Source organism: Lepus europaeus, chromosome X, assembly GCF_033115175.1.
Source record: "Lepus europaeus isolate LE1 chromosome X, mLepTim1.pri, whole genome shotgun sequence".
Lineage (NCBI taxonomy): Eukaryota > Metazoa > Chordata > Mammalia > Lagomorpha > Leporidae > Lepus > Lepus europaeus.
This window is the reverse complement of record NC_084850.1, coordinates 1,699,682-1,714,009: the sequence shown is the minus strand read 5'-3', so window position 1 is coordinate 1,714,009 and position 14,328 is coordinate 1,699,682. Positions and strand designations below refer to the sequence as shown.

Here is a 14,328-nt window from a genome sequence, read left to right as displayed (position 1 = left end):
GAAGTTACACAGGGTGGTCAGTGCTGGTGCCCAACAGAATGCCCTCAAGTGCAGTGGGCAACTGCAGTAGTGAGTATAGGGTTTGTGAGTATAGGGTTTGTGAGTGGGGGAGGCACAGTGAGAGCCAGTAAAGGGCTTAGCCAAAGGAAGGCCTTGTAAGATGCCTCAAAGATCAGATTCCAGACCAAGGGCCATGCATTGTGACCAAAGCATGGAGGTTCAGCAAAACCATGAGACCTGTCAGTTTCCTGCCTCTGCTGGTAGTGGATGCCTTCCAGAATATGCTGCATCTGATTTCTCTTCTCCTCAACACAAAAATTCATTTGACCCTCTGCCTGTTTGCCTTGTCTTCTTCAGAGAGTTCTCTGCAGGATGGGAGTCAGGGCTGTGTCGGTGATGGTGGGGGGTCTTAGTGAGGCACTGTCCTATCCAGTGAGGAGGTGAGCCAAGCTGTGTCTTGTAATTCTTCCCCCTCCTGTCACATATCTGAAAGCTCCCTGACTCCACTCGGAGGGAGGCTCCTGGCCGCAGTCAAGAGTTCTCAGCAGATACTGGAAGATCAGAGTCTGACATGAGGCCCTGGACCATGTCTCCACCCCACCCCCAGCCTAGGTTTTCTTACCTGTAAAACAAGGTATTCCATGAGTTGATCTCTGGGTGATTTGCAGGCATCATTATAAAACACTGGCATTCTTCTTTTTAAAAATTACTTTATTTATTTGAATGGCAGACTTAGAGAAGGAGAGTCAGAGAGGAATTCCATCCACTGATCACTCTCCAAATGGCTGCAACAGCCAGGGTTGAGCCAGTCGAAGCCAGGAGTCAGGAGCTTCTTCCAAGACTCCCACCAGGGTGCAGGGGCTCAAGCACTTGGGCCATACTCCATCGCTGCCCTGACTCCCATCCTGCAGAGGACTCTCTGAAGAAGACAAGGCAAACAGGCAGAGGGTCAAATGAACTTTTGTGTTGAGGAGAAGAGAAATCAGATGCAGCATATTCTGGAAGGCATCCACTACCAGCAGAGGCAGGAAACTGACAGGTCTCATGGTTTTGCTGAACCTCCATGCGTCGCTTTCCCAGGTGCATTAGCAAGGAGCTTTATTGGGAGTGGAACAGTTGAGATGCATGCCAGTGCTGCTATGGGATGCCAGCATCACAGGCGGAGGCTTAACCTTCTACGCCACAGGGATGGTTCTGGCATTTTAAATGCTTTGAAAGGGCAGGCTTGGGATTAGACCCAGAAAACCCTGGAAGATGTCAGCTCTCCATGTTTTTTTTTTCTCTTCTTTTTTTTATTTGTTGACAGATAGAGTTAGACAGTGAGAGAGAGAGAGAGAGAGAGAGAGAGACAGAGAGATGGGTCTTCCCTCCGTTGGTTCACTCCCCAAATGGCCGCTATGGCTGGCGCTGCACCGATCCAAAGCCAGGAGCCAGGTGCTTCTTCCTGGTCTCCCATGCGGGTGCAGGTGCCCAAGCACTTGGGCCACCCTCCACTGCCTTCCTGGGCCACAGCAGAGAGCTGGACTGGAAGAGGAGCAGCTGGGACTAGAACTCGACACCCATATGGGATGCCGGCACCACAGGTGGAGGATTAACCAAATGAGCTACGGCGCTGGCCCCCAGCTCTCCCTGTTAACCAGTTCACCTCCTCTACATTCTTCACAGGGTGAGAAGCCCTTCAAGTTGCATGGTCACTGTTACTGTCACTGCCGCCTCTGAACAGCCTCACATTTATGTTCCAGCTCCCCCCAGTGAATTGGACTCCAGCTCAACCACGTAAGAAGGGATACCTGGCACCCTCGGAGATGTTCTCTGGGCACAGGGGCTTTCCTGTGTCCTTTCTGGAGGTCAATGACTCAGCTTCCTTGTAATGCCTCACTCAACTCCTTGGCAGCCTTTTGGCCAAGGGCCATATAAGTGCAGTCTTAATGCCTCCAGTCTGAACTCCCCCTTTTTCTAGGGCTCAAAACACTACAGATACCTCTGCTGTAGGCCTTGCCAGAGTACCCTCAGTTACTTCATAGCAGCCTGGGGTCCCCTTAGTCCTGGACCCTTCCTCTGGGCCAAGGCCAGTCCCCTGGATTCTTCTAGTGTACCTCTTTTTGTTCTGCTGTGCTCCTTCCACAGCCAAGGAATTGTCTTCATGAAGGAATACATGAATGCTAGTGAAGTGTCTTCCAGAAAGCCAGCATCTTCCCGCTATGGCAGGTAAGAGAAAGCCCCAGAGACATCCAGGTCATGGCCTTCTCCTGCCAGGCTCCATGTTGTCCTCGTTCCTTTGTCATCCAGGTCTTGGTTCAAGACAGGTTGTAGATCATGTTTGTTGAATGAGTGAGTAACATAATTGCATGCTGATGTGATTTATGCATTTTCAGCTGTTTCTACCTAACTGGGTACTTTTGCTTTCTTCTTTCATGGTCAAGTCATCCTGTACCCCATTTCCCATGGAATCCTTTTCTGCTTGTCTTTGTTGCTGTCTTTTTTTTAAGATTTTAAAAAATTTATTTGAAAAGCAGTGTTACAGAAAGAAGGAGAGGGAAAATAAGAGTGGGTGGGGAGGAGAATGAATCTTCTATCCTCTGGTTCACTCCCTAGATGACTGCAATGGCCAGGGCTTCGCCAGGCTGAAGCCAGGAGCTAGAAATTTCATCTGGGTCTCCCAAGTAGGTGGCAGGAACCCATGTACTTAGGCCATCCTCCGCTGCTTTTCTCAGGCCAGTAGTGGGGAGCTGCATCAGAAGTGGAACAGCTGGGACACAAACTGGTGTCCATATGGGATGCTGATGTTGCAGGTGGCAGCTTTACCCATGGTGACACAACACCATCCCCTGTTGCTGTCTGTTGTGAAATTCCAAGAGCATCATTTTTTTTTCAAGAGCTGTTAATTAGGGGCCAGCACTGTGGCATAGGTTAGGCCCCCTCCTGTGGTGCCAGCATCCATAAGGACTCCAGTTCAAGTCTCAGCTGCTCCACTTCCAATCTAGCTCCCTGCTAATGCACCTTGGAAAGCAGTGGGAGATGGCCCAAGTGCTTGGGCCCCTGAATCCATGTGGAAGACCCAGAAGAATCTCCAGTCTTTCAGTCTGGCCCAGCTCTGGCTGTTTCGGTCACTTGGGGAGTGAACCAGTGTATGGAAGATCTCTCTCGGTCTTTCTTGGTCTCTCTCTCCTTCTCCTTCTCCTTCTCTCTGTCTCTGCTTTTCAAATAAATAAGTAAATTTTTTTAAAAAAAGTGATGGGAATACATTTTTTTAAAAAAAGAAAACTGTTAATATATCCCACTGCAGATCATAGGGATCCTCTTGTCAACCCCCTACTCTTTCCATCATGCTGGGCAGTCTTGTTTCAACACACATGTGACAACAATTCCTGATACACATGTAACTTCTTTTCTTTTTTTAAAAGTTTATTTTATTTATTTGAAAGGCAGAGTTACAGAGAGAGAGAGAGAGAGAGAGAGAGAGAGAGATTGATTCAGTCTTCTATCTAATGGTTCACTCCCCAAATGGCCGCAACAGCTAGGGCTGGGCCAGGCTGAAGCCAGGATGCAGGAGCTTCCTCCAGGCCTTCCATGTGGCTACAAGGGCCCAAGCCCTTGGGTCATCCTCGGGTGCCTTCCCAGGTGCATTAGCAGGAAGCTGGATCAGAAGTGGAGCAGCCAGGACATGAATCTCACCTATATGGGATGCCAGTGTTGTAGATGGGGGCTGTACCCATTATGCCACAATGCCAGCCCCCCAAGATGCCATTTATACCAGGAACTGGGAGGCAAACACAGCACCAGCTTTGTTCTCCATGGTGAGAAGAGGGAAACATCAATTCAGGAAATATTAAAAGGAAGAGTTGAGAGAGAGAGAGAGAGAGAGAGAGAGAGAGAGAGAGATCTTCCATCCATTGGTTCACTCTGCAAATGGCTGAAACAGCCGGAGCTGGGCAGATCCAAAGCCAGGAGTCAGGAGTTTCCTCTGGGTCTCCCACACAGGTTCAGGGTTCCAAGCACTTGGGCCATCTTCTGCTGCTTTCCCAGGTTGATTATCAGGGAGCTAGATTGGAAGTGAAGCAGCTAGGATTTGAACCGGTGCCCATATCGTATGCCTGTTCACAGGCAGCAGCTTTATCTGCTATGCCACAACACTGGCCACGGTAATTTCTTTTTCTTTTAAATTTATTTATTTATTCATTCATTCATTCACTGATTCATTCATTTATTTCAAAAGCAGAGTGATAGAGAATGAGGGGCAGAGAAAGAGAGCTTCCATCCATTGGTTCATTGCCCAAATGCAAGCAACAGTCGGGGCTGGGCCAGGCCAAAGCTGCTGCTTTCCCAGGTACATTAGCAGGGAGCTGGATTCGAAGTGTAGTGGGTGGGACTCCAACTGGCACTCCAGCAAGAAATGCCAGCATTACAAGTGGTGGCTTAACCTGCCGCACCACAACACTGACCCCACATGTAGCTTCTTACTGATCACGTCTTCATCTGCTGCTTCATGCCAGATGGAAGTATACTGGATACCCACACTGAAACAGGTCCTTCAGTTGATGTTTTTGCTGACACCTCCCACTGTTGGGCAACAGTCTCAACTTCTCTAAGCCTGTTTTCTCATCTATAACCTTTTAAGGTAGTTTTTCTCAACAGCTTTATTGAGTTGCGTTTCACACTTATCATTTGGTGAATTTGGGTATATTCACATAGGTGTGCCACCACCACCAGTATCCATTTCCAGAACATTTCATTGCCCCTACAACAACCCTATACCTCTTATCAGCCTCCCCCAACTCATCTATTTTCTCTCTCTAGGTTTTCTTTGATTAGGTTTTGAGATTAGAAATAATTTCTGTGAAGCCTCTGGCACACCTATGGCAGCTGTCTGACAGCTGCTTAACTGAGCTGTATCCATCCTCAGGGTTTTCTTCTCCCAGTCCCACCACTTTGTAAGATTTAATGCTTACAGGGCCAGCATTGTGGTACTGCAGTTTAAGCCAGCCCTTGCAATACCCGCATCCCACATCGGAGCAACGGTTCAAGTCCTAGCTGCTCCACTTCTGATCTAGATCCTCACTAATGCACATGAGAAAGCAGTAGAAGATGGCCATGTCACCCATGTGGGAGACTCAGATGGAGTTCCTGGCTCCTGGTTTCAGCTAGCCTAGCCCTGGCCATTGTGGCCATTTGGGGAGTGAACCAGTAGATGAAATCTCTCTCTCTCTGTCTCTCCTTCTCTGTCACTCTGCCATTCAAATACATAAATCTTTTTAAAAAATTTAGTTAATGCTGTTAATGCTTAGACTCTGACAATTCCATTCATTTTACAATTGAACTGAACATTCAGTCAAAACATGTATTATTTAAAAAAAGTGGACTTGCTTTGTCGAGCAGTGAGGATTGCTTATCCTGTTGTGTTTTGCCTCCCTTTCCCTTTTTATTATGGTTTATTTATTTATTGGAAAGGCAGAGTTACAGAGAGAGGCAGAGAGAGAGAGAGAGAGAGAGAGAGAGAGAGAGAGAGAGGTCTTCCATCCACTGGTTCACTCCCCAAATGGCTGCAGCAGTTGGAGCTGGGCCTATCCAAAGCCAGGAGCCAGGAGCCTTCTCCAGGTCTCCCATGCGGTTTCAGGGGCCCAGGGACTTGGGCCATCTTCCACTGCTTTCCCAGGACATAGCAGAGAGCTGGATCGGAAGTGGAGCAGCTGGGATGTAAACCACTACCATATCTGCCACATCACAACACTGGCTCATATTTTGCCCTTTTACTTTATCTTCCTGAAAGTTTAACTATAAGCTTAATTCTTAGAAGGAACTGGGACCTGGGTTGAAATGCTGACTCACCCCTTCTTCCCAGTGTAACCTTTGCAGGTCACCCAACCTTGTAGTAGCAATTCTGCTGGCTACCTTATGGAGCTGCTACATTTCTACTGGGGGAATGACAGCTTCACTAACAGAGACCCAGAGATTGTAGCTAGTTTATTACCCTTCCCTGGAAACTGAGGGTCTTCCTGGTAATACAGTTTCAGGAATCCTAGTCCCCTGCCCCTGTCATCTCCCTCACCACCATGTGTCTTGTTCATCCTCTGAGGATGAGCTCTTCTCCATGAGAATTATGTTTCCTTAGCATCACTCTGTATGCACCAAGTGCCACTCCGTGGTATAGAATCATGTCTCACCTTGTGGCACAAAGAAAAGTGTGCCCTCATGCATGACTCTCATCTTCTACTCTGCTCTCTCCCATCATCACACTCCTGCAGCATCAGCAGCACTGATGACTCATTTGACATGGAGAAGAAACCCCCATATGACAGCACTCTGTACTCTGAGAGGTATGTCTGCTTTCTTAAGGAAAATTGCCATGCTAAGTCTCTTTGCTTTTGTATATAACTTTGCAGTGTCTGATCTGTTTGCAATTTTTTTAAATGAACTGTTTATAAGAAAGGAGAGAGAATCTTGCACTCCCTGGTTTATTTCTTAAATGGCCTCAACAGCCAGAGCTGGTCCAGGCCAAAGCCAGGAGCCAGGAGCTTTCTCCAGGTCTCCCATGTGGATGGTAGGGGCCCAAGCATTTAGGAGCCCCTGCTGCCTACTTGGGCTTATGCTGGGAGCTGGATTGGAAGTGGATTAGCTGGGATTCACCCCAGCACTCATATACAATGCTAGCTTCGCAGGTGGCAGCTTAACCTGCTGTGCCATAATTCTGTCCTCAGGAGATGAACCTCATGACAGATTTCTATTTTAAAATTGTTGGATTGTTGGAACAGGAGAGAAAAGCATTTGAGAGACTTAATTCACACAAGTTACACTGAATGAGCTGAGTCGGGAGTTAGTTAGTTAAGGCTCTGACTTCTCCAAGGGCATTCAGATATAGAGGCAGGTGAGCTGATGGGGCCAAGGAGGTCCCTTCCATTATGACTGCAGAAGCAACCAGATCCCAAGAGGCCACACATCACCACATAAAGTCTTAGCAGAAAGGCAAGATTGGTCAGACAACCATGATCCACCCAGTTATACTAGAGCAAAGGAAAAGAGGCATCCACTTCCAGTGTATGCAAGATCACTTACCCTGGGGACTCTGTCCTCATGGCACAACTACTAAATCCAGAATCAAGCATTACTAATGGATTGCTGAGCTTGGAGAAAGGAAATGGACTTTCTAAGGGCAACACCAGTCACCTGCACTTACACACATTGTATGCACAGAGAATGTGAGCTCAGATGGGTGGTGGTAAAATATTGAGACAAACAGATCTTCACTGAGTGCAGGAGTCTTTTTGGGAGGGTATCTTTTTCTTTCTTAAAGATCTATTTATTTATTTATTTATTTGAAAGGCAGTTACAGAGAGAGGGAGAGACAGGGGAGGGGGAAGAGATCTTCCATCTGCCAGTTCACTCACCAAATGGCCACAACAGATGGAGCTGCACCAATCTGAAGCCAGGAGCCAGGAGCTTCTTCCTGGTCTCCACATGGGTGCAGGGGCCCAAGCACTTGGGCCATCATCTACTGCTTTCCCAGGCCATAGCAGAGAGCTGGATCGGAAGTGAAGCAGCCAGGACTCAAACTGGTGCCCATATGCCATGCCAGCACCACAGATGGCAGTATTACCCACTATGCCACAGTGCTGGCCCCAGAAGGATGTCTTTTTAAAAGTCTTTATTTTTAACATTTTTATTTGAAAGGCAGAGAAAAGGAGGGAGGGAGGGAGAGAGGAAGAGAAGAGAAGAGAGGAGAGGGGAGAGGAGGGGAAGGGATGGAAGGGGAGGGGAGGGAGACACTGAGCCCTTCCACCCACTGGTTTCACTCCCCAAATGGCTGCAACAGCTGGGGATGGGCCTAGCTGAAGCCACGAACCATAAACTCCATCTGAGTTTCCCATGTGGGTGGCAGGCACACTAGTATTTGAGCCATCACCTGCTGCCTTCCAGGGTATGTATTAGCAGGAAACTGGATCAGAAACAGAGGAACTAGGACTTGAACCAGACACTGCAATATGGGTTCCAGGTGTCCCAGGCAGTAACTTAACCACTGCACCAAATGCTCACCCTGAGCACAAGAGCTTTTAGCAATGCTGCTTTTGAGGGAGCTCTAAGCCAGCATGAGGATGTTAGGGTGAACCCAAGATCCCCATGGTAATCAGATTGGTTACACCACCACTGCTCCTGTCAGAAACAGATTCACATATCTGGAAGGTAGTATCCTTGATTTGGATCAGGGAAAGCAGACACTTTGAGAAGACCCTATCTGAAGAGGAAAAGCAGAATTGATTCCTAGGGACAAAAGCAGGAATCCTAGAACTGGAGAGATGGTCAACCCAGGACTTCAACGTAAAATCCAAGCAGGCTCTTTGGGTGGACAAAGGGCAGTATGGATCCAAGAATGTAGGGACAGAAGGGCCAGGGCTTTGTGGTTCCAGGCATGAAGAGAAGACCATTAAGACAGGGTCAGCTAGGGCATATGATGGCATATCTCCTGTGAGAGAAGGCATTGGTATTCCTGCTCTAGAGGATAGCAGGCCCTGGTGGAGGGGCAGGGAGAGACAAGCTGCCTGGAATAAAGGCCATGTCAGAGCGTTCCCTTGTACTATAATAGTGACTAGAGCAGGACTGGTGCTGTGGTGTAGCAAGTAAAGCCGCCGCCTGCAGTACTGGCATCTCATATGGGCATTGGTTCGAGTCTTGGCTGCTCTCTTCTGATCCAGCTCTCTGCTATGGCCTGGGAAAGCAGGAGAGGATGGCCCAAGTCCCTGGGCCCCTGCACCCACATGGGAGACTGGAGGAGGCTCCTGGCTTCAAATTGGCACAGCTCCGGCTGTTGCAGCCAATTGGGGAGTGAACTGGCGGATGGAAGACCTCTCTCTCTCTCTCTCTCTCTCTCTCTCTCTCTCTCTCTCTCTGCCTGTTCTTCTTTCTCAGTGTAATTCTGACTTTCAAATAAATAAATCTTTAAAAAAAAGAGTGACTGGAGCAAAAATTCATGTTTGATTTTGGAAATAATGCAGAAGTCTACATCAGACTGAGAACAAGTCTGATCAAAACTCTGCTGCTGGGGCAGCACTGTGGCGCACCGGGTTAAAGCCACCGCCTGCAGAGCCAGCACCCCATATGGATGCTGGTTCAAGTCCCGGCTGCTCCATTTCAGATCCAGCTCTCTGCTGTGGCCTGGGAAAACAGTAGAAGATGGCCCAGGTCCTTAGGTCCCTGCATCCGCATGGGAGACCAAGAAGAAGCTCCTGGCCCTTGCTTTGGATCAGCTCAGCTCTGGCTATTGCGGCTATTTGGGGAGTGAACCAATAGATGGAAGACCTCTCTCTGTAACTCTGTCTTTTAAATAAATAAAATAAATCTTTTAAAAAATCACTGCTGCCAGTTGTATACTACAAGAAAGATGGCAGACTGGGGATCTGACAGCAAAACTAGCTCTGGCTGCATCATAGTGGAAATCTGTTTGCCTGACCGCTGGGTTCTTGATTTTCATTTTGCAGAACATCTGGAGGGATCTGTAATTACTGCAGCTGTGAGATCCGAGACTGTCCAAAGATTACCTTAGAACATCTTGGCATCTGCTGCCACGAATACTGTTTTAAGGTAAGGAACAGAGTCGGTCCTGCTTAGAACCTCATGCTGCAGAGCTCAGCAGGCTCAGGGATTTGGAGACTGTGGAAGAGACTTGGTCTCCATATATAATTGTGCATGATCTCAGAGGCTTCACAGTTCTGAGAGCTGAATGTATTCCCAAGTTCAAGGGAGGGAATAAACATTGGTGATTCCATGTGCTTAGTACCACAAGGGAGAGAAAAGCTGTTTTCTGGGGAAAGACTGTTCCAGCTGAGGGCCAGCTAGTGCACACAGTTGAGGCAGAATCATAGACTGTTGTACTTTGCATGACTGGAATGGCCTTATTGAGGGGATGGCTGGTAGGAGATAAGCTCAGAGAGAGCTAGGGGTGCATCATCATGTAGCTTTTGGAGGACACAGAGCTTGGATTTTACTGTAAATGCAGCTGGAAACTACAGAGGATAGGAGAGTAGCATGATTCAATTCATGCTTAATAAAAAGTCTCTTAATAAGGAGAGACTGGAGTGGGGGGCACCAGTGAGGAGGCTGTTGTGGTAGATGAAACTACAGAAAATGATCACTTGATTAGGGAATTGGCAGCAGTGTTGGCAAAATGGTGGCTGGGTGATTTTTTTTTTAAATAAAATAATGCTGACATTATGAGAGAATGAATGCAATCATAGGAGATCCCAAGGTTTGGGGCTTAAGCCATTAACTGGAAGAATGCTGATCCTGTTCAGTGCCATGAAAGGAACTGAAGGGGAGCATATTTGGATATGTTTTCAAGAGTGAAAGTGTAGACAGCTAAAGAATGCCTTGGGGAGACCCAAGTGTGGAGGTCACATAGCCAGATGCATGTAAATTTGACGTCCCAGGAGAAGACCAGGCCTGGGATTCCTCTGGATATACATTTTTCCCAAGCTGTGGGAGCAGATGAGTTCATCTAGGGTGTGAGTGTGTGGAGAGGAGGGCTGAGAATAAACCCTATGTCCTTTCTAGCATTTTGAGGTTGGCAGGAGCAGTCTACAAAGGAGGCTGAGAAGTAATGGAGAGTGTAATGCTGCAGAAGCCAAGTGACATGATTTCTTAAGAAGGGCTGCAGTGGTCACCCTGTGACCACCCTGAGGTTGTCAAGACATAAATAGGGTGAAGATGGGAAATGGACCACTGAATTTTGCAGCATCGTGGTCCCTGTTTTCAGTAAGCACTGTCTTGGTGGAGCGATGGGGACCAAAGCCTGGCTGGAGTGGACTCAAGATACTGGGACATGTGGAAATGGAGTCAGCAAGTCTGGATGATCTTCTAGGAGAGCACAATAAGCAGGGAGTGGGAAGGAGATGCTGTAACACGTGTTTATGCTGATGGGAACAATACAGTGGAGAGCAAATTGATGGTGCAGGAGAAAGGCTAATGGTAAACAGCACAGTGGCCTTAAGTAGGAGACATGTGGGTACTGGTTTCCATGTGGCAGGGATGGGAAGTGCTGAGTGTGTACATCACGTACAGTGAAGGTCCCAGGTTGGGTGGTAAAGAATGAAGAATTTCTTCAGTAGTTGCTTCTGTTTTCTTGGTGTATAAGTGAGAGGAGAGGAGTGTTTGAGGTGAGGGTATGAAGTATTGCCTCTGAGAGTGGGAAGGTGGGTGGAGAAGCTGTGCAGTTCCCACTTTGGGTGAATGCTCATGCACTCCTACTGAGACTGGGCAACAGGGGTTTGTGCTATTCCCCAGACATTGTCCGGGTTGGGAGTGAAGCAGAGAGACTTGCATTTGCCATGGTGGAAACTTTTCCAGGTGAGTTTGATGGAGTGAGAGTGCAGCAGAGCGCAGGGGAGAGACAACAGGGGGTGGCATAGAGAGCAGCAGAACACTGTGATGAGAAGGGGGAAAAGGGTTAGGGCCAGTGTTGTGATGCAGTGGATTAAGCCACTGCCTGCTCCTGGCTTCAGCCTGGCCCAGTCTCAACTGTTACAGACATTTGGGGAGTGAACCACAGATGGAAGATCTCTCTCTCTCTCTGTTCTCATATTTTCATCTCTAACTCTGCCTTTCAAAGAAATATTTTTTTTTTAAAAGCAGGGGCAAGAGGGACTCATTTGAGGGCCAGTTGTATTTGTGTACTCCAGGTAGGATATATTCTTTCCCTTAAAGATCTGACAGGTGGTGTGACAGAGAACACTTTTCTTCTGATTAGATTTCCATGAAAAGCCCTAGAATCTTTTGGAGACTTTGAGTTATACCCTTAATTACAGAGCACTCCTATGAAACACTGAGCAGCAGGAGAGGCACCTGAGACCTAAGCTACTCTAAGTGCATCTGGTCTCACATTACAAAGCATCTGGGGAGGGTGCATTCAGAGCAGGCAGTAGCTCTGGGAAGACTTTGTGAGGGAGGCAAGTCTACAGTCAGGGGTGAAGGGATGCATGGGGTTATTTTCTGGATGCTGGACAAAGGGAACTGCTACTGGCTCATGGCAGATCTCCCATCTATCTATACATGTGGAAATAGGAGGCTGCAGAGTTGGGAATTGTAAACTTGCCTGATTGGGGCTCACATAAGGTATGAGAAAGTTGGAGCTGTTGCAGAAGCAAGGTTGTCTATCCAAGATTGTGACATCAAAACCAGTGATATCTCAGCTACGCTCTGCTGCTTCCCAGGAAAGGCCACCACATTGCTCCAGGGCATCTGTATAAACTGTGCCTTCAATCATCTTTGGAAAAAAGAGAAAATATCCATGGCTGCAGCATCATAGAAACCCTTTGGGGTCCCTGTTCTCCACTAAGTGAAATACTTTTCAAGCCCATATTTTTATTTTTGTGTACCCAGAAGTGACTGTAAATGGGTCAGTCAGCAAAGCAAAGTGCAAGTTCAAGTTTTGGTTCACAATAACTTACGTGATAGAAACATGGTACATGAGTTGGAGAGCTCATTAATTTACAGTAAGAAACAAAAGTGCCAGGAGGGTTGGGTATCATAGTGTAGTGGGTTAAGGTGCCACTTAGGATGCTGCAGCCCATATTGGAGTGCCTTACTGATAGTTGTACCCTGGGAGGCAGCAGGTGATGACTCAAATAATTGGATCCCTGCCACCAAGTAGGAGACCTGGGTTGAGTTCCTGGTTCCTGGCTTCAGCCTGACCCAGCCCTGACTGTTGAGGGCATGTGGAGAGTGAACCAGCAGATGGAAGCTCTTCCTCCTCCCACCCCCACCCCATCTCTCTTTCTCACTCAACTTGCTCTGCCTTTTAAATTCATAAAAAATGAATAAACATTTTTTAAAAACACTGTCTGGAGAAAGGAATTGCAAAGGAGGAATAGCCAGGCAGCTTGCCATGGAAAGGTACCTGGCAAGAATGACCAGAAGGGACACAGTGGAGCCTAGCACCCATTCTCCAGCCTTCTTGGCACCCCATGAAAGCCCAAAGCCTGAAGGCTCAGCCTGTCACTCAGAGAGGGCTAGAGATCCAGACACACAGGGACTCATGTGCTCCTCTTATCCAAGACTGTTTGCAGGCCACGCTGTTCATGCCTCCAATGCTGGGTGTGTGTGTGTGTGTATTTGTGTGTGTATGTGTGTGTATGGGGGTGTCCACTGCTGGCATTCCTGAAAAGACAGGTGTGAGAGTTCTGAGGTTGGAGGAGTTGGACTGCTAAAATATCCTTCCGTTTAGTAGGACTTTTTTTTAAAGATTTTATTTATTTTTATTTGAGAGGTAGAGTTACAGACAGTGAGAGGGAGAGACAGAAAGGTCTTCCTTCCGTTGGTTCACTCCCCAAATGGCCGCAACGGCTGAAGCTGTGCCGATCTGAAGCCAGAAGCCAGGAGTTTCTTCCAGGTCTCCCATGTGGATTCAGGGGCCCAAGGACCTGGGCCATCCTCCACTGCTTTCCCAGGCCATAGCAGAGTGCTGGATCAGAAGAGAAGCAGCCAGGACTAGAACTGGCACCCATATGGGATGCCGGCGCCACAGGCAGAGGATAAACCTACTGCGCCACGGTGCCGGCCCCTAGTAGGACTTTCATATTACCTTCCTTTGGACCTTAAAAGTAATAATGGATGTTTTCTATAACTAGAGTGACTGCCAACATTTATTGAGCCACTTACCTTGTACCTGGTGCCTTGCTGAGTGCTCTACATGAACATGTCACTGAATCCTCATAATAACCTTGAGATTTTTGACCTGCTAGTATGCCCAGTTTATACATGAGAAAACAGAAGCTGGGGGGGTTTCAGTAGTGTGCCCATGCTTACCCAGCTAATAAGTAGTAGAGTCACAGCTCAATCCCAGGCTGCATTCAAAAACCTGGGTTATCTTGCCAGCTAGTTTCTGTGAAGTTTTAAAGTGTGCTTATTTCATCTGAATTATAAGTTTAGGTTTTAATTCCTTTTTTTCTGTTTTTTGGTAGTTTACTTGGAAGGTCCAGGATGTGCCATCAGCTCATGGCATGTGCCTGCACACCTTCTTAATTTATTCACTCACCATTGTTGCTTCCATTTTTTTGTGGTAAAGGTTTATTTTAATTATTTGGAAGGCAGAGTTAGAAAGAAAGAAAGGGAGAGATAGAAAGATCTTCCATCTGCTGGTTTGCTCCCCAAATAGCTGCAATGGCCATTGCTGGCCAGACCAAATCCAGGAGTCAGGAGCTTCACCTGGGTCTTTGATGTGTGTGTAGGGCCCAAGGACCTGTGGCATTTTCCACTTCTTTCCCAGGCCATCAGCAGGGAGCTGGATTGGAAGTTTAGCAGCTGGGACTTGAACTGGCACAAATATGGGATGCTGGCATTGCAGGG

At 47.6% G+C, this 14,328-nt stretch overlaps 1 protein-coding gene across 8 annotated transcripts in view; it reads left to right on the top strand.

Moving 5' to 3' along the window:
• ZNF185 (zinc finger protein 185 with LIM domain) overlaps window positions 1-14,328 on the top strand; it is a 67,278-nt gene that overhangs the window by 50,437 nt on the left and 2,513 nt on the right. For 7 of the 8 annotated variants that reach the window (XM_062183842.1, XM_062183845.1, XM_062183840.1 and 4 more), the window contains 4 exons: window positions 1,666-1,776; window positions 2,128-2,208; window positions 6,243-6,314; window positions 9,468-9,570. In XM_062183842.1, coding sequence (XP_062039826.1) covers window positions 1,666-1,776; window positions 2,128-2,208; window positions 6,243-6,314; window positions 9,468-9,570 — 367 coding nt within the window. The remainder of the gene's footprint in view (window positions 1-1,665; window positions 1,777-2,127; window positions 2,209-6,242; window positions 6,315-9,467; window positions 9,571-14,328) is intronic. The other variant, XM_062183847.1, reaches the window with a different exon arrangement.